This window comes from Hippocampus zosterae, chromosome 7, assembly GCF_025434085.1.
Source record: "Hippocampus zosterae strain Florida chromosome 7, ASM2543408v3, whole genome shotgun sequence".
NCBI classification, from domain to species: Eukaryota; Metazoa; Chordata; class Actinopteri; order Syngnathiformes; family Syngnathidae; genus Hippocampus; species Hippocampus zosterae.
This window is the reverse complement of record NC_067457.1, coordinates 5,162,591-5,189,321: the sequence shown is the minus strand read 5'-3', so window position 1 is coordinate 5,189,321 and position 26,731 is coordinate 5,162,591. Positions and strand designations below refer to the sequence as shown.

The 26,731-nt window shown below is 46.2% G+C and overlaps 4 protein-coding genes and 1 long non-coding RNA gene across 9 annotated transcripts; 1 reads left to right on the top strand and 4 right to left on the bottom strand.

Moving 5' to 3' along the window:
* Positions 1-75: 75 nt before the first annotated feature.
* On the bottom strand, positions 76-6,733 carry chadlb (chondroadherin-like b). Of its 2 annotated transcripts, none has more exons than XM_052072358.1 (10): positions 6,670-6,733; positions 5,090-5,266; positions 4,686-4,880; positions 4,285-4,440; positions 4,066-4,211; positions 2,876-3,452; positions 2,102-2,375; positions 1,579-1,991; positions 1,289-1,455; positions 76-1,013 (listed from the first exon to the last, which is right to left on the bottom strand). In XM_052072358.1, the coding sequence occupies exons 2-10, from the start codon at positions 5,264-5,266 to the stop codon at positions 719-721; spliced, it is 2,400 nt and encodes a 799-aa protein (XP_051928318.1). In that variant the 5' UTR covers positions 6,670-6,733; the 3' UTR covers positions 76-718. The 2 variants fall into 2 exon arrangements, with proteins under 2 accessions (XP_051928318.1, XP_051928319.1); XM_052072359.1 differs by lacking the exon at positions 6,670-6,733 and having other exon boundaries at positions 2,876-3,095; positions 3,171-3,452; positions 5,090-6,124.
* A 480-nt stretch (positions 6,734-7,213) lies between these two features.
* Positions 7,214-14,184, bottom strand: rangap1b (Ran GTPase activating protein 1b). 2 transcript variants are annotated; one of them, XM_052072277.1, is made up of 16 exons: positions 14,162-14,184; positions 12,133-12,249; positions 11,915-12,042; positions 11,596-11,655; positions 11,284-11,463; positions 11,044-11,178; positions 10,797-10,955; positions 10,601-10,714; positions 10,269-10,368; positions 10,072-10,156; positions 9,833-10,001; positions 9,637-9,720; positions 9,461-9,563; positions 9,275-9,363; positions 8,157-8,278; positions 7,214-8,072 (listed from the first exon to the last, which is right to left on the bottom strand). In XM_052072277.1, exons 2-16 carry the CDS (start codon positions 12,242-12,244, stop codon positions 8,000-8,002), a joined length of 1,713 nt encoding a protein of 570 aa, XP_051928237.1. In that variant the 5' UTR covers positions 12,245-12,249; positions 14,162-14,184; the 3' UTR covers positions 7,214-7,999. The 2 variants fall into 2 exon arrangements, with proteins under 2 accessions (XP_051928237.1, XP_051928236.1); XM_052072276.1 differs by lacking the exon at positions 14,162-14,184 and adding an exon at positions 12,577-12,713.
* On the top strand, positions 13,411-19,780 carry zc3h7bb (zinc finger CCCH-type containing 7Bb). 3 transcript variants are annotated; one of them, XM_052072274.1, is made up of 21 exons: positions 13,411-13,679; positions 14,379-14,440; positions 14,617-14,653; positions 14,743-14,943; positions 15,090-15,248; positions 15,338-15,475; positions 15,567-15,609; positions 15,680-15,909; positions 16,037-16,328; positions 16,405-16,463; positions 16,547-16,646; positions 16,727-16,888; positions 16,980-17,185; positions 17,290-17,390; positions 17,488-17,669; positions 17,837-17,916; positions 18,087-18,340; positions 18,424-18,529; positions 18,677-18,785; positions 18,883-19,016; positions 19,136-19,780. In XM_052072274.1, exons 2-21 carry the CDS (start codon positions 14,382-14,384, stop codon positions 19,169-19,171), a joined length of 2,688 nt encoding a protein of 895 aa, XP_051928234.1. In that variant the 5' UTR covers positions 13,411-13,679; positions 14,379-14,381; the 3' UTR covers positions 19,172-19,780. The 3 variants fall into 3 exon arrangements, with proteins under 3 accessions (XP_051928234.1, XP_051928235.1, XP_051928233.1); XM_052072275.1 differs by having other exon boundaries at positions 15,677-15,900; XM_052072273.1 differs by having other exon boundaries at positions 13,412-13,679; positions 15,677-15,909.
* A 2,201-nt stretch (positions 19,781-21,981) lies between these two features.
* Positions 21,982-26,355, bottom strand: LOC127604899 (uncharacterized). Its single transcript, XR_007963435.1, has 2 exons — positions 26,309-26,355; positions 21,982-22,222 (listed from the first exon to the last, which is right to left on the bottom strand). It is a non-coding gene; the product is annotated as an uncharacterized LOC127604899 (long non-coding RNA).
* On the bottom strand, positions 22,567-25,869 carry cbx7b (chromobox homolog 7b). Its single transcript, XM_052072278.1, has 6 exons — positions 25,549-25,869; positions 24,295-24,338; positions 24,102-24,167; positions 23,842-23,911; positions 23,320-23,662; positions 22,567-23,193 (listed from the first exon to the last, which is right to left on the bottom strand). The coding sequence occupies exons 1-6, from the start codon at positions 25,615-25,617 to the stop codon at positions 22,943-22,945; spliced, it is 843 nt and encodes a 280-aa protein (XP_051928238.1). The 5' UTR covers positions 25,618-25,869; the 3' UTR covers positions 22,567-22,942.
* Positions 26,356-26,731: the final 376 nt, after the last annotated feature.

The window sequence follows — 26,731 nt, the reverse complement described above, 5'->3', positions numbered from 1 at the left end:
GATAGGCTCCAGCACCCGCCGCGACCCTAGTGAGGATCAAGCGGCTCGGAAAATGAATGATTGAATGAATGAAAAATAATTCAATACATTTTTAAAGAAAATGAGGTTGACTCAATTGTGTGTGCTTGTGTGTACCGGTAATTTATTTTTTTAAATCTGTCGTGGTGGGGGGAGCGCGAAAGCAGGGGCCTTGCACAGTGTGCCATTCCATCTTGGATCGCCACTGCTCTTCGCTAACAGCCGAAAGTGAAAGTGCAGTACTGCTCACTTGGAGATACACATTTTCCGAAATAAGCAGATAACAGAAGACTTACTTGGATGTTTTATTTCACACTTGATGGGCGGGCAGGCACCCCACAGAGAGACGACATGTATTTGCAAATCTGCGCAGTGCAGTTTTGCCAGCATCAGGCCAATTGTGAGTTCTGTACTGATGCCCACTTCAAATGCTAGCGCAGGTGTCAAACTTCGGTCTTCGGGGCCGCTATCCTGCATGTTTTCCTTCCTCCAACGTATTGGATTCAAGTGATCAGTTCATCGGCAACCTCTAAAGGAGCCTGATTAACAATCCTGATCATTTAGGTTTAACGAAAAAACAAAACATGGCCGTCATTGAGAATGTGCATCTAATGCTATGAAGACTGACTGCTTGTTTTCATCTGAGAACAGACTGCAAACTTGAAACGCGTAGTTTTGGTTTAGTTAGCACACAGCATGTTCACACCTTGCTCAGTCTCTTTGTTTTCTTGGCTGCTTTCGTCTTTGGACTCTTGCGAAGTTTGAATTTGCTTTTCAGCATCTTACCCTGCTTTGCACTGCCGCCGAGGTGCGTCGGCTTGGGTTTCGTGGCCTTTGGCGTCTTGGCGCGTTTCGGGGCAACGCTGGGAACAGAGGGGAGGGCTTCGCCTCCCGGACAGGCCTTGAAAACGTGGACGTCTTTGACTCTGCGACCCTTCAGCTCAGGCGGGTTGGCACAGGTGGCTCGCACCTTGAGGTTGACTTTCTCAATCCAGCTAGGAGGAGAGTAAAGGGAACATATCTAAAATGTGGGATCTGCCACAGAAAGTTGAGCGTGATTTCAGATTGACAAATCTAATATGCCAATCCCCCTAGGATGGAGGAGGATGGAGACGAAGAAATTTCATATATTCTGCATGTCATACATAAGCATATTTGACAATAAAGATGACCTTGACCTATCTAGTCTAGAATGACGGGCGCCAAGTCATTCATATTAAACTTCAGTCAGCTCCAAACAATGAATTAAGTTGAACAAGAATGGTCATACAGGCGCAGTGGCAGCAGAGGGCAGTCGCACATCAGAGGGTTGTCGGCCAGGTTGATGACCTCCAAGGAGGTGAACGGATGGAGGTCCGGCACCTCTTCCAGTTGGTTACCCTCCAGGAAGAGACTCCTCAAACCCAAACCTAAGCCTGCCAAGGAGCTCTGCGACATCTGGTGGGAGTGGGGGTTTAAAAAAAAACTGGAGATTCAATGGGTCTTGCCATGTTGAAAGTCATCCATTCAAACTCAATAAAAATCATTTCTGAGGACGCGACGGGAACAAGCTCCACTCACCTTCTCCAATCCCATATTATCCAAATAAAGCTCCCTCAGTGAGTTCCCCAATGGCTGGAAAGCATTCGGTCCCACCCAGCGAATGGCGTTCCCTGACAGCCTCAGGTCCTTCACGTTCCCCAACTTGCTCAAGGCTTCAGTGGGCACTTCCTTCAGTTTGTTCCCTGCCAGGTGGAGCGTATCGAGGTCAGCGGCCTGCTCCAGAGCCTTTGGTGACACGTGGTCAACGGCGTTCCCGGTGAGGTAGAGGGCTCTGAGGCTCTCGGCGCCATTAAGGGCGTTCGCCTCAAGCTTGGCAATGGAGTTGTTTTCCAAATGAAGTGCAAGTAGTCCCGGAAGCAATTTGAAGGCTCCTTTTGGGAAGACGCTGAAGCTGTTCTTCTCCAGGTGGAGGTAAGTCAGCTGAGGGAGTCCTATGAAGAAACGGGAGAACTCACGCAGAAGGCCAACCCTCATTCTATTCCAAAATTTCCCCCTGCATTTGACTCTCATACTATGAGATCTTTTTACGTATTCCAAATACCTTGAAATGCTTCGGGGCTGAGGGATGAGATGAGATTTTCCGAGAGGTACAAGTAAATGAGCCCCTTCATGCCATTGAAGGCTCCGTTCTCCACCTCCACGATTTTGCAGCGCTGCAAGTGCAGTGACACCACCTGGGTGACGCCGGGGAAGCTGTTGCTCGGGATGTAGTGGAAGTTGTTGCCGCGCAGGTCCAGTAGGCGCGTGTCCGGAGAGAAACCCCGAGGAACTTTGGTGTGACCGCGGTTCTCACAGGAGGAATGGTGCGCCTCGATCTGGTATCATGCAAGAAATGGGGAAGATAAAAATATTCTCCTTTCTTACCTCATTAGCCCATCCATGGCGTTTCCCATTCTGTTAGGTGACTTAAATAGAAGATTATCTGATTCTTTTATGTACATGATGTATAAGTCTGTTTGACTGTAAACTTTAACCGGGAGTGGCAATGGGCACCTTGAAGCCTCTTTTTAAAAAAAAAAAACTTGTCACACAAATGTTTGCTCTCAAATTAAAGCAAAAAGGCAATAGAAGTCAAGTCACTGTACGGTGTCCTTGGGTGGCATGAAAGGCGCTTTTAAATAAAATGTATTATTATTATTATTATTACTTGTATCTTAAGGCACCACTCGAAATGATATTTTCATTGACTTTTAAGTCGCAAAATGAAACTCCTTGGCTCATTAAAGGGTACATACACTTGCTCCAGTTACTCTTTAATTGAAAAAGAGCAAGAAATGACATTGAGTGACATTTCCTTCATAATAGCCATGCTCACCTCACAGACGCAGTTTGCGGGACATTTGACTTTGCTCTCCGGCTCCTCGGTGGGTGGCGGCGCTCTTCGATTTGCTTCCTTAAACTCCGCCTTCAGCATGGCCTCGTGAGTCTGACAGCGTAACTCCGGAGGGTGAACGGCCTCGAGCATTTCTCCGGAGAGATGTGACGGTCCCGCGCATGTTCCCACCAGCTTCACCTTACTACGGATGGCCCACTCTCTGTAACACAGCGGAAAATAAAAATCCAGAGTGGAGTCCAGAGAGATTTGTGTGCTGAGAGGGTCTTGCTGGCACCTGAGTGGACGCATGTAGCAGTTACAGTAAATGGGGTTTCCGGCCAGGTGGAGGCGTGCCAGATCCGGGGTGCCGTCCGAGAACGGTTGGATGACACGGAGCTGATTGAAGCTGAGATCCAAGTGGGTGAGGCCGGGGGACTTGGATACGGCCGTGTTGGCCAGGTCCTGGAGGGACATGTGGTCCAGGAAGAGGTGACTCAGCTTGGCCATCGATACGGACTCCTCACCCAGGTACGTCATGGGGTTGTAACTCATGTCCAGGCGGGTCACTCCTGGCAATCTATCCCAAGAGGGTTCCATGTTATTGTCAGTATCTGACTAGATTGAACCACTGCCGAGTCATTAATACAACTGTTCAAGTTCGTTCGTGTATTTATTTATTTATTTTTTAATATATTTTTGTGGGGAGCCTGTACTCAGCTATTTTCAGAATCGGAACGTTTTTTGGCTCTTTTGTGCAATGCCCTTAAACACCACAAGACGGCGCCAAAGCAACACATTGGAAAAACATGCGATATTAATGTTGAATACAATATTGCAATATCATAACTGCAGTGTCTAAAATGTACCTCAAAACGTTTTTACTGTCATTCATTATCATGATATGGTTATTGATATAGCACTTTCACAACAGCCGTAGCGGTAAAATTAATTAAATGCATTTTTTAATGCAACAAAATAAGCAGGCTCAATTTATTCTCAGATATATCAGAAAATGGATGAGTTTTTAGAGCTTATTCACTTTATAATATTCTAAAATCCTCGGAATTTTAGCCATTCAACTGTAAAAATGCTTAGATTTCTGTAAAACTTCCTCTATGAGAGCTGAGTGATGATCTGATTTAGTCGTTGCCGTTATACTGTATCATCACCCAGCTCTAATGTCAGCCCACCTGGTCATGGTCTCAGTTGGGAAAAACTGCAGCTCATTGTGGTCCAGACTGAGCCGGTTCAGCGTGAACAAGCCCGCAAAGGCTTCGATGTCCAAGTAGTTGAGAGAGTTGTGACTGAGGCGAAGCCACTTGATGTTCTGCAAGCCCTGTCGGGGAGGAGAGACAATCCATCTCTTTTGACGTTCACACGGCAGTGCGTGAGGCCGTTGTTGTGCTTACCTGGAAGGCCATGTTTGGGATGTAGACGAGCTGGTTGTGCGTAAGCGAGAGCAGGTTGAGGAAGCCGAGCTGCGAAAACGCTCCGGGCTGGATCTCCTCAACGCGGTTCCGGTCAATCATGAGCTGCTTCAGCGAAGATAGACCGTCGAAGGACTCCTGTATGTCACAGAGCAAAGCTTAATTGGTTAATTAATGTATTTTGACCCAACAGATTGCGTTGAAGATTACATTTTGGACGAGCTGAAGACGGTCGCCATTTTGGAGGTTTGTGTACTCAAGTTGCAGTAAATGTAACATTTTCAGGTAAATAAACTATCGTTTCGAACAAGCGCTGGGTCGGGTATTGCACCCAATTTGGGTTACTTGAACCCAGCAATTTTAGGAGGGCATGGATTGGCCACCTGGTAGAGGATGTCAATGTTGTTGCTTGCCAGGTTGAGGAAGACCAGGCGGCCGAGGCCTCGGAACGCTCCCTCCTTCACCCTACGGATGTTGCAGCGCTGCAGAGACAGGTGAGTGAGGTACGGGGTTTGTCTGAAAGCTCCGGTGGGGAGTTCCTGGATGTCGTTCCCTCGAAGGTCCAATTTCACTGTTATCTACGCACAGGGGAAAGCAAACGGGCACACATTAGCCTCCAATGAACACAATGAACCCTGACTATAGCGAGCATGGTCGTAAATAGTGAAAATATGCGAGTGTTACTAGCATCATTTTGGTACCAAAAGATGACTTCTGTCCAAAAGAAGCTCTTCAACTCACTTCATCAGTTCCAAATATGCAAAAGTCGAATTGATACTATTCGTACCTCGTCCACAGTGGGAGGAACCTCAGTCAGGTTCTTGTTGACGCAGGTGACGGTGAGCTGGATCTGGTCGCACACACACTCCTTCGGGCATTTTGCAGGGTGCGCCGCGGGGAGGAAGAGGAACGTGAGGCCGATCAGCGGAAGCAACAGCGTGTCAGGAGAGAGCCGAGAGTACATCTGAAAGTGCCATATAGGAGGGTTTTTGTCAAGCGTGCTCAATGGAGAGTGATACACAGGCGGGTTTTATTTTAGAGGATGAACAAAATGCGATGTGTTCTTTCGGGAGAGGATACGATGTAGACTGATTAACATTGTGAGCCATGACTGCATTTGATGTACTTTGTAGCATCGGTTAAAGTGAATGTGATTCAACAATTTAAGGGGTGGGGCTCTCCCGGGCGAGGTGGGGGGGATTAGTGCCATTTTGGCAAGATGAGCCAGCCACAGTGCTCACTGGAATGCCTTAAAACCACATTCCCATGTTGGTTCAACCGCCTTGATCCTCAACAATGGACTCAGAAATCTCCACAAGAAGAAATTTGGAGGCGCCGACGGCGTAACGTTCACTCGGCCGAATTTGGTGCAAACTGCGAGTTTCATTTCCATTCAGTGCGATTGACTGGTCACCAACTCAAGAGTCGGCTGGGATGGGGTAAAATTCACCAGCGAACCTAATGAGGACAAGTGATAATATAGAAAATGGATGTCTTAGATGGGGGAACTCACAGCGCTCAACAAACAGTATGGTGGGCTCCACCTGCACAATTAGCTTTTCCACCTGCTGGTTTTCTGAGCTGTTTTGACATGAGATTTTCAATCAAAGTATTTTTTTCTATCTGTGGTCACCTATGCCTCCATTCATGGTTTATTACAGTGTCCATGAACGGTCGAAGCCAATACAGTGTACTTGTTGGAGTGAAAAGAATGATGCTCTTCAATGCTTTTTGGTGTCCTCACATCATGACAAAAACATTTAATGTTTTGTTACAAGGTAGAGAGAGAGGCCCAAGAAACGAGAGCCGGGGGAATTTTCTCCGCCTCCGGGAATATTTGGACCCCCCCACCCCCACCCCACCTGAGATCAACATTGCTGACCGCAGAAGGAGCACACATGCAGACTCGCCGGTTGTGCACAAAGACGCCCAGTGTCTCCCCGAGAAGCCGGTGCCAAAACGTGTTTTCCAATGAATGTGTGCGCGTGAGCAAAAGGGATAAAGTGTGCATCAACTCTACCGCATCGCCGTATTGCTCACTAACCTGCGCTAATTTCAGTTAGTAGTAAAGTCACAAAGTTAATATTTATGTGAAAAAACACGTCTAGGCTATAAATATTAAAAAAGCAACAGTACTGAGCGTGCTGTTTTGTCACTGTTGTGACGTTTATGGCACACCGCTCGTAAGATTGAAACACTGTATATCAGTCCAGATTACCCCCCTGCTCCCATTTTATTGACGTAGATGTCCTCAAAAAAAGTTGCTAGTATCCGACATGCGCGACTGCTAATTTTTTAACTTATGCTTCTTGTGAGTAAGAATAAAGTCGTATTTTCAAACAGGTTTAGGCTGTAAAGTGAACTCACCTTGGGTCCGTGCGTTTGCTGGTGGGTTCTACTGGCTGCCTCACGGACTGCTGCCCCCTTCCCAATCCAAAACAAACTGGGTTTAATCCCTCATTCACTAATACGCCCACTCTACCCCCCCCCCCCCCCAAACACACACACAGACAGACCACATGGAAAAAAATGGTGTTAACATTTCAGGGATTTGAAATGAACCCTGGAGTGTCATATTAACATTTTCAGAGTTAAATGGTGTCCATTGCAGGTGTTGTTTGACAGAAATTTGATCACAGAGTGCATCGCATCTGCACTTCTCCATATTGAGTCAGTCCAAAAATGTTTTAACAATATATAGTGGACCAATCTAGACACTTATGAAGTTTTCAATTTAACTGTAGGTGTTGAATGAGCATTGCCGATTTTGCTGTGTATTGCTTGCTCATCAGTCTGCACTAGAAAATGTACCCAAGGATGTCATTGTTGTCTTTATAGCATAAAACATCAAATGTATCACTTTTGGATAAGGGGGGGTAGATGGGTAATTTGACAACAGACAAAACCAGAGTCAGGCTTGTTGGATTAGCTCTATTTGTGAGGATTCAGTACAAGTCAACATGTTTAAAACGCAATTACAGGATATTTCCTTGTGCATTAAATGTGCAGTTACGTCAGATTTTTTAAGCACATGAGGTAATTGTGAAATTCTACATGTGATCTCAAAAGAGAAACATGATTTTTTTAAGAGTGCTGAATGACACAAAAAAAGGGATAATGTTTTCATTGGTTTTCACTTTTCCATAAAACAACTTCATAGAGAATAAGGGAGGGCGACCCTGCACAGGATAGGCGGTGTTGAAATTGACATCACATTCAATTGGAATTGGGCAGTTTGGACTTTTGGTGTCAAACTGTTCTTAGCGTTTTAAAAAAGATGGTACACACTAGCAAGAGTGAGGAACATTTGTTTTGATTGTATATTTCCAGGGTCAAAGAGAGCTGTCAAATAATGAACCGATATGGCTGTCGTAAGAGTAGGGAGTGGCTATATGAATTAATCCCTTTTGAAGCAGTGTAAAAGTGCATACTTTCAAAACAGAACAAAAAGCTGCCAGTTTACTGTAAACGTTCACCCACCTCAACAACTAACCCTCCATTTTGTTCTCCCTTCTATGTATTTTCTATAAAAATATATAAATCCCTCGACTGAATTTTTAAAAAATGAGGAGACGCCTTTAAAAAAAATATACAAACGGATGGAAATCAAGTGGTGGAGGAAGCCTCTATTTTAGAGAAAATCTATCCCAGTACATCCCAGTGTGTCCGTGTGTAACCTGTTGGTGGTTAACCGGGTTTATTCAAGGCACCTCTTCTCAAGCGCGGACCTTAACCTGTCCCCGCTGCATGACTTGAGAGCCTCGCAATTCCTGGAGAGACGCACAGAAACGAGCGTCGCGTATAAACAAACACCCCGGAATGGCACCCTGGCATTGTGAAGATGTCGTCCCTACTTAGAAAGGATGGTGTGAAGCAGTGAGGCGTGGTGCTGGGCCAAGTAGTCCTGCTGGACCGCGTGCTCCAAGCACAACAACAGACCTGATGCAAGTGGCACTTTTTTCCTCTTCCCTTCCCCCTGAAACACACGAACAGAAATAGGGGCAAAGGAAATCTATTAGCGAGGGCTTCCTTCCCCTCACTTCAACATAGTTCTTTGGAACTGTGGTGAGGGGAGGCTCCGGTAGTACAGTGCACTCCGCTTAATAGAACACCGGTTAATAGAGTAATCCGCTTAATAGAGCAAAAGGCTCTGGAACCGATTTGCCTAATGCAATTTCCTATAAAGATACTCCGCTTAGTAGAACAGATCTCCGCTTAATAGAACAGGCCGTAAGCAATGAACATTGTAAACTAGTGGATTTTCGAAGTGTAGCTATCGCGATACTGTACCACTATCGCGAGAAAACGCGGTAGTTCTAGCCGTATTCAGTAACAGGTAGCACGCGTCACTCCACACATAGACACACGCACGTCACAATGGCTTCAACTTCATTCAAGAGACGAGAGAGAGACGAAGTGTAGCTATCGCGATACTGTACCACTATCGCGAGAAAACGCGGTAGTTCTAGCCGTATACAGCAACAGGTAGCACGCGTCACTCCACACATAGACACACGCACGTCACAATGGCTTCAACTTCATTCAAGAGACGAGGGCTATCACCTGCGGATAAGAAGGACATACTCAGACGATACGATGCATTGCCGGATTCTCAGAAGGTACGCCCGCGGTTTCCAGGACTTCCCTCTTATCCAGCGCATTGAGAGGGAAGTCAACCGCAAAATTACGGACTCCTGTTTCCAGACAAAAGTAACGAAATTTTTCTCGTGATTTGAGATGTTTGACTGAAGTTGATTAAAGTTGTTGTTTTGTTGTTTGATTAAAGATATGGACGTCCACAGTCGAAATATCTCTTCTAACTCGTCAGCCGGGGTTTTTCTGCGTGCATAACTTGGTCGTCGACGTGTCTGAAGGTGTACCTAATAAAGTGTCTCCGGTTAATAGAAACCCCGCTTAGTAGAACAGAAGCGCTTCGGCCCAATGGTGTTCTATTAAGCGGAGTGCACTGTACCTTGAGGACTCCTATGAGGACCAGCAGTGTGGAGAGGCTGGTGTACGCCTGGAGAGCTGAGCCGGAGAGAAGCTTCCTCAACAGCATGTCTATGAGATGGAGACATTTTATATCACGTCTCTCAGGGGACAAAAGACAAGTGGGACCAGATCTATCCCCACTTTCTCCCCTAAAGTACCACCTTACCAAAGGTTTCCAGCACTGTCGTCTTCGCCACTGCTTCCTCGCTGTACAAAGAACCCACTTTGAGAAGGACCTCGACGGCTTTGTGCGGATTCAAAATGTGCACCTGATGAGAGAAAGGAATATTGTCAAGTGTACACAAAATCATGCTGTCAATCAGATTTTTTTCCCCTCCCCACCTCCGGTAGCAGATGTCTCCTCATCTCTCCCAGCTCAAGAAGCTTCACGGCAGACGGACAATAGAGAAAAGAGACGACCTCTTCCTAAGGTGTCACACACACACACAAACCACTCTTGGCAACAAAGAACCCAAAATACAGAAATGGTTGGAATAGGATAAAGTTTGACACACAAACAACGACATCATCGTCTTACAGGACACGGTGATTCATAGGGACTCTCTTCATTTGCTGTGGTTCCATTTTCTTTAACAAAGTCTTCTTCGTTCCAACCATGGTATCCATTACTTGCATCAGCATCATCATCAACCTGTCCTTCATCATCATCTTCTTCATCCTCTTCACCAGCTTCTCCCTCATCATCACTGTAAAAAAAACAACCATTGGAATTAGAGTCGCTCAAAGTCACTGTAATTACTCCATTTTTTTTTCAACCTGAGTGAGGCCAGCATGTCTCCTTTGTCCTGGCCCTCCATCGCTTCCCTTAGAGCCTCACAGCCCTCCTCCCCGAGGCAGTTGCCTGTCACGGCCAACCGCGGACACAGACACACAGAGACGCACAGGTCATACGCAGAAAGACAAAGAAGGAATAACCTTCTCCGTCGTGGTTGTTGAGTGGTTCATGTGTCTACCGTTCAGATCCACTTTCTCCATGTGAGGCTTGTCCAAGAGCGCCTGAGCCACCACGAGGGCCGCCGCCTCTGTGATTTCGCCAAAGGACAGATTCAGCTCCTGTCGGCAGACGTAATGCAATCATGTCATACGGCAGTGTATGTCTTGTCTTGTCTGGAGACCAACATCTGAATTTTGTCATGCAGGCCAGCATCAAATCAGATTGGAACACGGTTGGAGAAAAGTAGGCAAATTGGAATTTCAGTGACACTTTTAAACCTAGAAAAAAACAGAGCCTGTGATTGCCTGTCAATTAATCCAAATATTAGTTAATCAAAAGCGTGAAAGCAACCTTGAGGACTGGCAATCCTTCTCTGAGGACTGCCGCCAGGGCGATGGCGCCTTCGCAACGGACCAAGCAGTCACCAAAGTTGATGACTTGGATGTTCCTCAGGTGCTCCAAAGCCTGTAGGGGCGCGACAGGAATAAAAAACCAGCGTTAGGAATGATTTTGTGTGATGAATGTGTTGCGAGTCGAGAGGCCTCACCTGAGCCATGGCCAGCATTCCCCTCTTTGTGAAGGTGTTGTCGTTGAAATTGAGTACGCGCAGATCCGCGTTGTGTCGCATGGCCGCGGCCAAAGCAGTCACGCCCGCGTGGTTGATGCCGTTCTGCGGCATGTGGACTTCCTCCAGGCTCCCCATCAGCTGAAGTGCCACATAAATAAATCTAATTTGTTATTTCTACCTGAAGCCGGTGTATTCAAAGTGGTGTCAATCATGTAGATACTCGTACCTGAAAGGCCCTGGCCAAGGCACTGGCTCCTTCATTTTCCAAGCGGTTCCTCCCAGCAACAAATATTCTGAGTCTGAGTGGAGTACCCACGACCAACGACTGTCTGTGGCACTCCATCAGTGCTTCAGCAAGAATCTATAGAGACCACAAAGCATTTTTATGATCAGTTCGACAAAGGAAAAACAGTGTGAAAGTGTTTAGCGGTGGTTTGTCATGATTTATCATCCCCTCCGAGCTCACCTTTCCTCCTCCGATTCCCATCCCGCAATTGTTGAGTTTTAGCTCCCTCAAGGTGTGGCACGCGGCGCTTCTGAGTAGCTGATCGATCCCCTTGACGCCATCCGGTCCAAAAGCATTGTCACTCAAGTCCAGCGCCGTCAGACGGGCCCCGGCAATCATTAATCCACTGCTCAGAGATCTCTGATGAAAACATACAAATACATTTTAGAACTGTAATTTGTGATTCCACCAAAGCATGCTAATATCTGGAATGTACAACATATAAAGTCATGAATGTGGTTTAGAGGAGTCTTGATTCGGGGAGCTTCTCACCAGGGCCACTGGGATTTCGGAGCGTAGTCTTCCAGTGAAAAGGTCACTCCAGTAACATCTCTTTAAAAAAAAAAAAAAAGACAGGTGATCAATGTTACTGTCATAGAAGACCTACGGTATATTTGTAATGCATAAATAATACGTTGTAGACACTTTATATGAAACTGGAGAAATGGTACCATTCACGATCTCTCACGGCACACTTGTTTGCTATGGCACCCTGGCTGGGAATCATTACAGCCTATGTGTCATAGAGTCAGTGTATACCAAAGTCATACATACGGTAAGACATACGGTTCTTTGCCTTGATAATGTGTACCTGAAGCTGATCTTTACTTTCCAGAGCTTTGGCAATGGCTCTGGCTGCATCCACACCCAACGTGTTTCCCTCCAAGCGCAAGACTTTCAAATCCTGGTGCTGTTCGATCTCCTGGACAAGCTCCTCCACTGTAGGAGCACACATTGTAAAAAATAAACATCTTTAATAAAACAGGAAGCATCTCATTGACATCAGTCTATACTGGCTGGCACCCAAACCTGATTCTGCATCGTCCATTTTAAGCCCCAGGCCTTTATAGCTTAGCTCTCCATCTCCTAAATGGGTCTTGGAAAGATCATTAACCAGCTGGGCTATGTCATCTGCAGCCATGATGTCTAGAGAAACATCCAAAGACAAGCCTTAGGTCATTGGTGATAAATTTTGGACAACCTGAGCAGACCAAATCTACCAGAATGACGTTCAGTTGAGTATGTTGAACGTACAACTGACGTTCAATTTTTAAAAATGCAATAACAAAGACGCCGGGGCAGTTAGCTCAGTCGAAGCTAGCAGGTGTTACTCCGGTGGTTTTATGGACAGACCGACTGCGACTGGCTCTCAGCGCGCTTCGCCCACCCTTTGCCAAGAAATAATGAGGGTTTATGCTCAGCCATTCGTCACTATATGACGGCAGATACATGGAAGAAAGCGAAATAGCTTACCACTGACAGCGAATTCCACAGGAATTATCGCGAAAACACACCGACCGGTGAGTAAAAGCGCGCCGGTTGATCAACGTGTGATGCAACGTTTTCCGGGTTTGCTTTTTTTGTCGTTACGTCACGCAAGCTGGAAACAGAATGTATTTTAAATGTCCACTTCGTCACGTTAACTAGTAACGTACGTACATAACCTAAGATATTGTAATATGTTTATACAACTGTGTTTTGTTGGCTGTGGTAAATATAACGTTGCACCATAACGTCACACATTTCCGGGTTTAAAAAACCCCGGCACTTTTATAGTAAGCATCCTAAAAAATGTAGAAAAATGACGATCAATTGTTTGAACTATACAATACAGAGTTTAAATAGAATTTTCCCATTAAGAGCTGCTTCGTTGTGGAGAAACACATTTTCTCGTGAGCACAATAAATGTTTTATTCCAAACAAAATTAAAGAAATAATCACATGGGCTGTAGACTTCTGATGGTGGCATTTTCAATCGACGCCTCTTTAGGTTCCCTGTTAAACTTAAAACAATATAAAGTTGTGTTCTAATTATTTATTATTTCAATCTTTTGAAGCAATTTCAGATCACTCACGTTTAAATATGCGACAGCAATGACGTAATTGACGGTGCGCCCGAAAAGATGTAAATAACGCTGCGCACGAGTGGTTTTCGAAAACTATTTTCCATTTAACTGATGATCGCGCTACGTATAGTCCACCACTGTATATTATATGAAAATCTCTGCAGCACCTCGAGGTCGGAGTTGGGAATAAGTGAATGAACACTAAACACTGCCTATATAACCACACGACTTTGCTGTCCCCTTGTGGCAGATTTTCGTTTGAAACTTGTTGCCATACTGCACTCGCCCAAGCAGCTAGCAGAGAGAAGGCTAACATTAGCCAGCAAGCAGTTCAGCAGCTGTAGCTCGTAAAAAATCGTGCTTCGTCTACAAATCAATGACAAGCACACCACATTTACAAATATGCTGCCTGGATCGTGACTGCTAATTGTCTATTTCCTCCCGTCTTTATCGCCTTTAACACTTCGTGAAGTTATCAGTGATCCGAAACGCTTGAAACTTAACTGTGGGGTGAGTTGTGCTCAAAAAGAAGAGGGACTACTTGCTAGCTACTCGCGGTCGTCAACTCATCTTCTGTTGTTAAATATACACAACTGCAGCCAGCCAGCATGAATATATTAGACATTAAATTACAAGACGCTAACCACCTCAAGATGCAACCACTTCGAAAGCTAAATCTAATTTCACTCCGGTCGCACTCGTTAGCTTTTAGCACTACTAGCGGTAGCAGGTCGAACAGTAATTACCCCTTGATCTCTTTAATGTTCACATTAATATCGGCTGAGACCACAACGTGATGTCTATTTTAATTTAAGTCAGTTTTGCCGGTGCATCCTTCAACTGAAGCAGGTATTGTCGATTAACGCGAGTTAGCATGCCAACAATGCTAAGTTCCGGGGCTCGCGAACCAATCATTGCACTTTAGACATCAAAAATGTCGCCAGTTCGTTCAATTTCATTTTTAAGATTAAGAATATTGACCCTCGTTTCACCTTCTGCGTCATCCCGCTGTTTGTAGTCGAACCCGCGCCGTCATTTCGTCACCGTGTTTACGCTAGGCCCTGCCAATTCATGGAGCCAGCAATTTTGACATTTTGAACAACCCCGTAATATAGAGCAAGTTATCGATGCACTGTCGATTTAGGAGTAAATATTCAGACCATGACAAATGTGAAAATAAGTAACATTTCCATTTGCTTCCATCCTCAGGCAATGGACGCAGATAGACTCAAGCGAAGAGAGGAAATCCAGAAAGCAATGAGTTTTATCCAGTAAGTCAAAACAAAAGTTTACATGTAAAAAAATATTTTATAAGCATTATGTGTCTGAATCCAACTTTAAAAAAGAAGTTTAACTTTAGTTAACGAAAGAAAATGGATGTATAAAATAGTCGACATTGTCCCTTTGTTATTGAGACTAAAGTGGTGACTTTTAATATCCGTTTCAGGTCTTCATTGCCTTTCCCCGAGCCAGAGAATTATGAGGTTTGATTATTTCCTCTTCAATGCATTTATTTGTATGCAGTGCAGTTCTGTGTTCTATATTCATGCCCTCATTTCTATATGCCTCTCAGGCTTTTCTGACCCAGTTGGTGTGTAACCTCCTGGACGAGGGTAACGCCTGCTTCCGACACGACGGTGACTGTCGTCAGGCAGCCCAGCAATACGGAGAAGGGATCAGTGTCGCCCGTTACGCCCAGGCTGAGGCCCTCATCATCCCCCACAAGCTGCTGGAGGGCCTCTACGTCAACAGGGCAGCTGCCTTCTACCAAATTGTGAGGAGAATTGCATCTCGTACCGTGCTCAGAAATGATCTTTGTTTAGAATTGTTTCCTTGCACTGACTAGTTCTTCACTAACTTGCCGAATTTTCGACAGATTGTGTGCGAACCTAAATGCTTGTTGCTTGTTTTTCTCCTCAGAGGGAATTCGATCGCGGCATTCAGGACTGTGATAGTGCGCTGTTTGTATCCGAAGGTAGTCGCAAGGCTCTCTACCGCAAGGCGCTGTGCCTGAGAGAAATGGGACGACTCAGAGAGGCGTACGAGTGCGGCACCAAATGTCTCCTCACAGAACCGCATGTATGTTATTTGCTTCCAAATTTGTAAGCGCAGCCCTTTTTATTTACACCCCCCGCCGAATTCTTTCCTTTGTGTTTTTCGCTTTGCAGGACCGACAGGTATGTGATTTAGCTCAGGATCTGGCCAATAAGCTGGGCCTTAAGGGCCGTAAAGCCTACATCAGCCAGACCGAGTCCACGACCACGGAGGGAGAGAGTCTTGGCGAGACATCCCCGCCCACTGGGGAGGTGTGTGTGAACGTCGAGGCTTATCGATGCTGAAATGAAACGTTAGCCGTTTCGCACACTAGCTATTAACGAACTGCTTTTCGTCATTTAGTCGTCTTCCAATGGGATGGAGTCTATGGGCGACATGGGACCAGGTATGGCAAAGAAACCTCCGATCGCTCCACTTACTTCTTGTGACCTCCTATTTTTGCACACCTTCAGCAGACTTGTCCAACGCCCAGTGCATCCCGGCCCCCCTGGCCACACCCATCCCAGTCAGCGACGATCCCGCCGTCCTGACGCCGTGCGCGGACCTGTCGGAGAGCCCCGGCAGCCAGTCCCTGCCGCCGATGCCGTACTCTGTGCCCGTGTCCGAACACATGGACGAATGCGGCAGTGTGATCAAGGACGAGCTGGACTGTCTCCTGGAAAGCATCCCCAAGAAAGTCAGTGAGGTGGGGGGAGCAAGTCAACCCTGCTGTCCTATCGAACGATATTCTTTCGGAACAGCAGTTACCGTCTCTCCACGGAGATGCACAGGTACCACGTTTGGAAACCTGATTCTATCGTTTACCGGTCTAGGGTCCTGCAGGCGCCATCCCCACCAACCTACCAAACACAGCGGTGGGTCTGCGGCCCCCTTACTCCCCCAACCTGCCCGCCCCGTCAGCCCAGCTCGCCCCCACCTTCTTCAGCTCCTCCATCAGTGACCTCCCCCAACTGGAGCCTTACTCGCCGCTGGCCCAGCGAGACCAGGGCTCCACCCAAGCGCAGGACGCTTTGGGAGGCTTCTCGAGCGGAGCTGTGGACGGAGAGGACAAAGGTGGGCTCGTTTCCGGCGGGCTCGACTCTTTATCGGAGTACACTCTCCCTGGTGAGTTCCAAGTTTTGGCTGCAAGTATTGATCATTTCATCCGAGTGCTCATCACTGTGTGTTTGTGGTCTTCCAGGGGGACGAGTGTGTCACAGCTTCATCCCTGGGATGCGCAACCACGGTTCTGCGCAAGCGGTGAGTCCAATCTTTGGAGTATTTGTGTTGTGGCCACCAAAACCTTCTGGATCATTATCCACCTCACCTCCACCCCTCTTCAGAACGGCCCAGCAGGAACAAACCTCTCAATGCTGTCCAGGAATCCCCTGGCGGGCACGCACGAGTTCCGTCAGGCCTGCCACGCCTGTTACAGCCGAATAGGTTAGTCGGCTCTTCATGTTGCGTTTTTCTCCGTTTTTTTTTAACGTATTCGACAACATTCGCTCTCCGCTTGCTTCCAGGTCCGCGAGTGATGGATTATAAATACCAGCCGGAGGCGGCGCATCGATGTAAGCGGGACGTCCTGCTGTGTCGCCTCAAGAACAATGACGACCCCACCTGGAAGAGGATTCGGCCCCGGCCGGCACGCAACAACTTCTTGGGGGCCTTTGTACTCTGTAAAGGTGCGCGTCACGTTTTCCAACAAAATGGGGCAGAGTTGTAGTGTGCGCATTTCCCGAACTCCCCCCTCCCCTACTTTATTTATTTTTGCAGAGGTTCAGGAACGCCAGGAGTGCCAGTATGGTGAGAACTGTACCTTCGCATACTGCCAGGAGGAAATCAACGTGTGGACGCAGGAGAGGAAGGGCGCACTGAGCCGAGAGCTGCTCTTCGACCCCCTGGGGAGCACGGAAAGGCGCGCGCTCAGTGTCACTCGACTGCTGCAGCTCCACATGGGCATGTTCATGTTCCTCTGTGAGGTGAGATCAGTCCGTCTGGAAGGCGCTCCTCTCTTTCTGTTTGAAAAGTGGGGGGGGGGGGACGACGTTACAGGAAGGCTTATTTGACATTTTTCTTTCAACAGGAATGTTTTGACAGTAAGCCTCGCATCATAAGCAAGCGCAGTAAAGAAAACTTGGCGGTGTGTTCCAACCTCACAGCCCGACACCCATTTGATGACAATAAGTGAGTACGGTGTTCTTTCAGGCATCAGGATTTTTTTTGGGGGGGGGGGGGCGTCATACGCCCCCGCGGCAACCTAAGGCGTTTCATGTGACTGCAGGTGCCTGGTGCACGTAGTGCGCTCAGCCAACGTGCGCTACAGCAAGGTGCGCCCCCTCCACCCTCTGTGTCAGTTTGACGTTTGTCGCCACGAGGTTCGCTACGGTTGCCAGCGCGAGGACAGCTGCTCCTTTGCACACTCGGTCATAGAACTCAAATGTTGGGTGCTTCAACAAGACACCGGTAAGCGGGAAGCACCACATTTTATTTTATTTATTTTTTGACGCAGTGACATATCGACTGTGGAAAGACTTTTTTTTTTTTTGGAAGGAGAGAGAGGGTGGAGAGTGAATAAGTGAATTTGGGCTGTTTTGGACTGACATTCTTCTCTGTGGCCGTATTTTCTTCAGGCATTACCCATGAGGAGATGGTGCAGGAGTCCAAAAGACATTGGCAGAGATTAGAACAGAATGCGCAGAAGCCACAGAGGGTAGGCTGGAAATAACACAGGAGAAGTTACAGGGGGTTCCTCGGTGTACGGCAGAATTCGATTCTTGGGGCTATAATAAATATTCATCTAAAAAAAATAAATTTGCTTTGTGTTAGCTGTAAACTTTGGACATTTGCTCTTGCTAACAAACTTCTTTGGTGCCCTTCCAGCCAATCCACATCCCCCACCCAAGCAGCAGCATGCCTGTCGGGGGAATGGGAGTCAGCGTCGGGGGAGGAGATGGCATCGGCGGGGCTGGCGTCTCCACGGTGGGCGGGATGGGGGTGGGAGCGCTTGGCGGCACCGGGCGGGGCCGCCCCCTCAACCTGAAAATGAAGTTTGTGTGCGGCCAGTGCTGGCGAGAGGGACAGGTGAACGAGCCCGACAAGAACCTCAAGTACTGCACTGCCAAAGCACGACATAGGTGAGACATAGACCCCCCCCCCCCCCCCCGCCTACCCCCAAGGCAAGACGCCGTGTGACGTGAGAGAATCTCTTGTTTGCCAGCTGGACGAAGGAGCGTCGAGTGTTGCTGGTGAAATCCTTTGAGAAAAAGAAGTGGGTTGTTGTTCGGCCTCTCCCTTTCTCGCGCAGCTATCCGCAGCAATATGACGTGAGTGCCCCCCCCCCCCCATTCCCTCCCTCATCAAGTCTCCCACAGTATACAAAAAAAAACGCAGTTGGAACGAATGAGTTAATGGAAGAGGCGCCTCAAGTATCACTCTGTAACGATTCCCCTTCTGCCGGTGTTTTCACCCAGATGTGCGTGCACGTGATGAAGCAGAAAAAGTGCCACTACATCGGCAACTGCTCGTTTGCCCACAGCCTGGAGGAGAGGGACGTGTGGACGTACATGAAGAACAACAGTTGTAAGTCGCGCTTCCCGCCCGCACGCAGTCTTACCTTGCGCCTCGGATATTCATCCGCGAGTGTCATTCTCTCCAACCACTCCACGTTTTACTCTAGTGAGAGACATGCAACAGATGTACGAGCTGTGGCTGCAGCTAACCAATCAGAGTCGGCGCACCGACAACCCCGCCGTGACCCCTCCCCCGGAGGACAAGCAGGTCACCATCACAGCGGACTACAGCGAGAGCATGGTGAGTTATTATTCGCCGTTGCGACCTTGCTTCCGACTTTGAATGACTCGTGGTCGACTATTGGAATTACCCCCGCCTCCTCAAAAAAAATCTGTGTGTATGTGTGTGTGTCGTTCCAGGGAGGCCGGCGGTTGTCCGACGGAGACGACCTCTGAGTGTTGGCCAATGACCGCCGAGTTGCTGACAGAGACCGGCGGCAACTCAACAGCCTGTCATCTCACCACTTTGCTCTCTTGCCTTGTTGGGAGCTGATGTATACACACTCACACACACACACATTTACACGACACAAAGCCACAAATCACAGCCATCAATCACCACATTGAAGAAGCTTCGTTTGTTCCCGCAGTGCACGTAGTTCCCCCACTCCCCTCTGTCTGATTCCACTGCAGGATAAGTTTAGCGTTGACTAAAGTACATCTAATTGAAAATGTGCGTCCATCGGACACCCACCCGTTTTTTTTGTTTGTTTGTTTGTTTTAAATCCTCACAGCACCCAAAGCAATTCTCGAATGAGCGCGCTGGCCGCGGATCGTGCGTTTTGCTTGGCAATAAAGGAAGATTCTCTCGGAAGAACGGAGCGGCCGTGCTAAAAGTTGACCTTTTCAACTTGATCGTGCCAAAATAAATAATGCGCTCCAACGTGCTGTTCGAAGGCGTAGTGAGACCCAAGTAAGCGTTAAAAAAAAAAAAGTAAGCGGTTAAAAAATAAATAAATAAAAGGGTCTGGTGGACACCCTTAATTTTGCTGCAGTGTGACCAAACCCTACTCTTTGTACCTTCGTGGACATAAAAGCGAGAGAGTCAAAATGGTTTTGTTTTTGCCGGGAGTTGTACTTCCCTCGTTATATTGTCTGCCATATTGGTAGAGCACTTTGAATGTAACGCCTGAACGGGCCTTTAAAAAAAAGGGGGGGGGTGCGGGACGAGCGGGGTTGATCGGTCGTGTAAAATGTGCTGTTTTTGTTGCTCGTATGCAAGTCGACTTAGATTTCTAAAATCAGGAGCTAAACAATGTCCCCCCTGACCCCCGCGTTCTTTTTGTGAGGTGGCTGTATCGAGCGCACAAAATATCTAAACGGATAAATGGAATAATGGCCACATTGCGAAAATCACATTGAATAAGAAAAAAAAAAGTTGATGACCTCCGTTGGACTGATTCGGTGTCAATGCAGCCGCATGCAGAAGTCTTCTGTTATATTTCATAAAAGCCTCATTTTGAGGCTAAAAAAAGGGACTAAGACGATTCAACCAATTTGAGTGATTGAAATAAATGCGGAATAGACGTCCTTGTGTTCGAATATTGACACTAATTTGAAAGTAAAGGCAAGTTGATACCTCTCCAGTCCCAACCGAGGCTATTTTCCAACATCCGGTGGTCCATCTTAGCGGATCTGGTGGCAAAAAGAAGACGGTCTATTCACACTTTTTGTTGTTTTTTTTGTGCCTATGAACAAAACGCATGCATACACACAAGCAAGCCTTTGATGCAAACACAGGCACGATGGAATTATGTCTAGATTGATCTCACACAAACATACACACACACTCACCATATTTACATACAATGCTATGTATACTAATAATAATAAATAACTTAGCAATCAAGCCTGATAAATATATAACCAGAAGACTGTATTGATTACATAGAACCTTTTTTTTCTGTTATTGAGGTATTGCAATATGACATGTATCGCTGATCTAGATTATTAGAGTGATTTAAGGAGAAGGAAAACAAACAAAAAAAATGGGTTGTTGTTTTTTTTTTTTTTACATTTTAATGTTTCCTTCCATGTGGGTTGTTCCAGACAAATGAGCGGGTTGCAGATTTAAATGGATGGCGTGAGAGCTGGACACTTAACGTGTAAGCGTTGTTAGCTGTGCTAATGAGCCCTCCCTCATCTGGAACAGCCCACCGTTTAGCTTCTTTGAGGGATCATCTTATTACTACTACTACTACTACTATTACCTTTAGTATTATGAATACGAAAATGATTGCTATCGACTATTTCTCTTCTATATGCTATTGATCATATGTACGTTTTATTGCAATGTATACCTACCTACGTATCCATGTATGACTATAATACCGGTAAATATGCGTCTTGTGTATGCAGCCTGTTGGGGGGCAGTAAGCAGACGACAACGCGGACGTCCGAATGCCACAATCGGTCTCTGTAAGGCCTTCGGATAGCTGCGAAATACTTAGCGGCGGGTAGCGTGATCTGCTCGCTGCCCGTGCTGCGACTTTGCCAGACGAGAAGTGATCTGGGAATCATACACGGATGCTTATATACTCCTGCATAGCTATGCCTTTATATGATGATAACACACCTATAAGAATGATACATACCCTTATTGTATAACCCCGCTTACAATACACAGTCCCGTATATTATACCTGATAAGCTATTATAATATTTCAGCCACCCCACTAAGGTCATTTAGATAAGTAATGGTGGAGCTGTTTTTTTTTCTTTTTTCCCAGTGGCTTGGCAGAGTTTACCGGGCTGGGTGGATGAAACCACACGTTCCTATGTTTTAGTTCATCAAACGCCTCCTGTGCACTGATTTGCAATCACCTTATGGAGGTACGCATAATGTTATATTAATATGCCCCCACCTGCGATTTGTTGAATTTGACAGCAATTTGCTGGTCAAACCCCCACATACGCCTATTTTTGCCTTTTAAGTGTTTATTTTGATGGAATAAGGTTGTGTGTTTTTCTCTGATACAACATCTCGCCAAGCCACACAGTACAAACTTCACTGTTATTTGTGTAACCAAACCCCCACTTTTTTTTTCCATTTGATTCCTGGTGCAAACCCACCTGCAGACCCCAAATTGAATCATGCCAATCCGTTCGAAGAAATGATTGTTTGTTTGAATTAATTTCAACAATCAGAAAATAGGAACCAGGGTTGTAAAGAAGTGGACAAACGAGGCCTCCGATTTTTGTACTGCATTTGGTTTTTGTTGTTTTTTTTTAAATCAGTACATTTGTTTCCTGGTTTTTATGTTTTATCAAATTTGTTTTCTCTCCTCCCTGGTTGGAAGTTAATAAATACTCAAGTGGACCAAATCTCTTGAAAGCATTTAATAAACACTTTTAGAAAAACAAAAAAAAGCGAGTGTTTTCATTTTTGAATGATTTTCATTTTGCCATCATACTTGCATAATATTTCGAACTTTTAGATGATGTCAACCTTTTCTGCAGCTGTGTTGCAAAAATTATATATATATATATATATATATATATATATACACTGTATATATTTTCAAAAAAGCCTGACTATACATCAGGGGTGCCTAACCTTTTTTGACCGAAGAAGGACTTTTCAAGCAACAAACTAGTGATGGGATTTTCGGTGATCTGGCTCTCAAACGGCTCTTTTAACTTTCGCTTTTATTTTAATGGATTTATTTGACATCATAATTCAACACAGTGACTCGTCTCACGAAACACCCAAGTCACATGTTCACATTGAAAGGAATAGAAATGCCATAATCCGTTTCAGCCACCCCACCCCTCCAAAAAAAAATCTACAAATGAAGATATTAACCATGAGCCACATTTATTCCATTATGACGACATTTTTAATCGACATCTTCAAGTTAGGCTGCAGTCATGTGCAGGTTAACGCATCACTATGTGCAAAAAAAAGATTTTTGCTTAGGAAATGTTCTTTCCTATCCAGAATGAGATGACCTGTAAGTACTGGAGGATCGGATGCTTCGATTGCTACAAATGCTGGAAGAAAAGTGCAAACATGGGAGAACGATACTAACATTGTCATCTAGGACTGCTCGTTAATGGCTCATTTTCTTTCTCCCGCCGACGACATACAGAAGCACGTGTCCAAACTTCTTTCCGCCGAGTGCAAAAGGTCAGTCTGAGCCATGCGGCATTTCAGTTCCCGTCCAGGCTAAGAGGAAGCATTGACGATCAATTTGGAAAACCTCGGCGCCCCGCTCAGACCTCCAGCCCCCCACACTCGGAAGAAACCGCGGGCCACGCGCGCTTCTCGGAACGTCACGGTGACCGCGTTGATGGTGACGTCGGTGACTGTCACCTCTGCCGGGCCGACGACGGGCCTCCAGACCGTTTCGGGCATCTCGGCCTCTGTCAGATGGTCTCCACCGGAATCTGGGCTCCACCCTGCGGCTCGTCTTTGACCTACACCAGTCAAGAAGAGAAGAACCTTAAAAATAATTCCTTTCAACAGATGATTCCCAAACAGTTGGATGTGGTGTTCAGAATTTAAAGGTCCAAAATCTGATCACAAGCCAAGTATAAGCACACCTGCGGTCTTTTCTGTGATATCCTCAGTCTCCTCCTCTTCATCTCCAACAAGATCCTCTTTCACCTCCTCTTCCTCTCCCAGGCTTTTCCAGTGCTCATGTGCAGGACTCGCCGGCCTCAACTTAAGGCACCTGCTCCGTGGCCTCCTCTTGTTGTAACGGGGCGCTCTCCTCCAAGCAGTGTAGGATGGGTCCTCTTCCTCCTCTTCCTCCTCTTCCTCCTCTTCCTCATCTTCCTCGTCCTCCTCCGGGAGGAGTGAGCGGGTCAGGGAGAGACGTAGGCGGGGTTTAGGCATGTCCTCGGCCTTGTGAGCGCTGCGAAGGTCCATGGTGTACACTGTGTTCTGAATGCAGACCAAGGAGAGAATCATTAGCGCAACTGACGTGGCACTCAACCGTCCATCTCGACCCAGTTATTAAGAGAAGACCCGTGCCACATCATACATCACGAAAAAAAAAACGATTTAACCCCCCCCCCCCCCACACACACACACACACACACACTTCAAGAATAATTTTGCACCTGCAACAGGAGCCGCTTTTTGGTTTTGGATTTTTTTCTCCTGTGACCCAGAGTTCTGTCTCTCTGCTCTCTGAGGAAAGACAAACAGACAGTTAGATTGAATGCAGACAAAGCATCACTCTCGTCTTCAATCACACTTGTCCAATAAGGCCTGTCAAAATCACAATTATATCAACTCAAACAATACTGTCGGGATAGTTTCCCGGGGAAGATAATATCGTCCTAAACAAGTAGGTGCCATAAAATCCATCAAGTCGTACTTCTCTTCATAGGCTTGAACTAAACGCTGGTCCAGAATGTGTTCCTCGGGCTCCCATGTGCTGTACCTACAAAGACAAAAAAAGTCAACTTTTTTTTTTTTAGGTCTATTTAATCACTCATCCATCTGTCAATACAATCATCGGACACTTGATTAGGAACTCCCGAAACAATCTGAACAATGCTTTGACTCACTTGGGAGGCCATCCTTTCCATTTCAACAGGTACTCCACGTTCCCCTGCGGAGACAGCAGGTTTTGAAAACAAGCCACAGACAAAAGCACTCAGACTTTTGTAACCGGATGACTGCTCTTTGATTTCTCCTCCAGTCGAAGACATTGAGCATTATTAATATTTTATATTTTTGCGTTAGTGCAAACTGCACCCTTAGCGTCATATCAGTCCCACTTTCACAAAAAAAGTATTGAAAAATAACATTGATAAAACGGGTCACCTTTAACCGACGGTGGCCCGCGACCTGCATCACCGGAAGTTGTGAGCGGTCAGCAGTCTGCAATCGCAGCTTGCGATCACAGATGTTGCCTGATATCTGAGTTTGTTTTGTCAATTATCCTCATTCAAAGTTTGTTTCATCTGCAATTCACCGACGGCACTGGCAAAGAATGTGATTTTTTAAAAAACGATACACGTGAGCTACGATTGTGACATTGTTGCACTGAAGACGCTGATAGAGTGCATCCCATGCCGCCGCGTCCAGGCCTCGACAGAGGTAGGCACTGATTCATTTTTACAACCTCACAAGCTCTTGTATCGACTTAAATTTTGTTTCTTTTATGTTCGGGGACGTTTTGGCTGTTGCTCATCGTGGCATGTGTGTGTATGCGTGCACGTGCGGTAGCGGGTCAATCACGGGAGGTCACTTGCTTGAAAAGTCCATGTTCGGTCAAAAAACTACATCAACGAACTATAACTCGACACAATTAATTTTAAAATAACGAATGTGTCTATTTTAATGAATACATTTCAGGGGAAAAAATAAATGCAGGCCTCTTGATCATGTAAATGCACCTTGGGTCGGATTGCGGGTCTTATAAAATCTGTGGAGAATGTTCGTAGGAAGAAGATTGTTAGAGCAAATATTGGCTGCAGGTATTGAAAAAAAAATTTAGATGTAGCGGCTCCGGATTCCAATTTTTGCGCCACGTGACAACGTATTAATTTGGACAACAATAATAATAAAAATAATGCATTCAAACATCATTAGCAAGACAACAATAACGGCCCCCAAACGAAGAGCTTGGCCAGCTTTTCGTGTCCTCCTGAAAGTGGACATGTCATAAGCATCTGCGCAACAATAAAACAACAACACCATCCTCTTAAAAGTCAATTAGGTAACCAGCTTCGGCTCTTATTAGCATGCTTTCAGAACATTTGCTCGCGGCGTCATGGCACCAAGGTGAAAGGGCATATATCTGCCGCAACTGGTACCTTCCGAACTCTTTTCTTCATGATGGATTCCACGGCGAACACTTGTTCGCCGATCGCTGACAGCTCCATCAAGTGCGCACCTCGGACCTGCCGGGGAAAAAAAGTGGCGTCTTTTCCGCCCCGATCTAAGCTAACGAAAGCTGCCGGCGGGGAAGCCCCGTTTCACCCGCGGCCGCCGAGTTAGGGAGGCAACACTTTGAGGCCCATTGAAACGCCACCAACTTGCACGGGCTGGACGTTTTCCGTTGGAAAAGAAGCTGCGACACATCTGCACGCAGCACAGCGCAGCGCGCGACCCAGTCTCTTACGGGAGCGCGCGATCCCATTTGGCCTCGCGCGCCCCCCTGTGGTCAGAATATATATCAACGTAGACACTTCATTAGGTACACCGGAATCGTCTTATATAGCGGGAAACTCAGTTTTGTTTTTCTTTATTTTCACTTAGTTGGTTTCTGTTATTTTGTTTATGAAGCTGATGTGACAGTCGGATAGCTTCTGCAAATCCCAACGCCATTTGGTGTTTGTGGCATGGGAGAACGTTCGATTCTGTGGGGTTCCCCCCCGAGAAAACCAGCGTCTTCAGTCATGCAAAACTGTGGAAAACATCGCCACCTATAGGCGAGAAAGCACAATCGCGGTCTTTTAAAAAAGCTAAATCTCTTGAAATAATTTAAACATTTGTAGCGAGTGGTTTTTTAAAATTATTTGTTTTCATGTTCCATCTTACTTGCATAATATTTCTAACTTAGAGGACGTCTACCTTTTCACATCAATGCAAAGAATCCACAGCCGTGTTACAAAAAATAGGCCATGGGGAGGAAAAAGTTCTTGTTTGGGGGGAGGATAAAAATGAAGTCAGAACACATCAGGAGAAAGTAGCTCATTTTCAAAACAGGTCAAGGATTGCATCACTGGATTTTGCCGTTTGCCGACTTTACACAAGCAAATTAGACGTTTTCTATTTTATCAAGCAATTGTATTGATGTTGGCGATGCCTTTTATTGCATTAAAATGTTAATTCACTTGTAATGTGTACGGTACACTTAAGAACAATATACACTTTATGCAACCAGTGTTCCCCCTCCCCCCACCTTAAGTAACTCGACACAGTTTCGCAATTGGCCGACTCTACATTGATTGACACGTTTGAGAATCAATCGGCGGTGTTTGCGGCTGTCCCCTT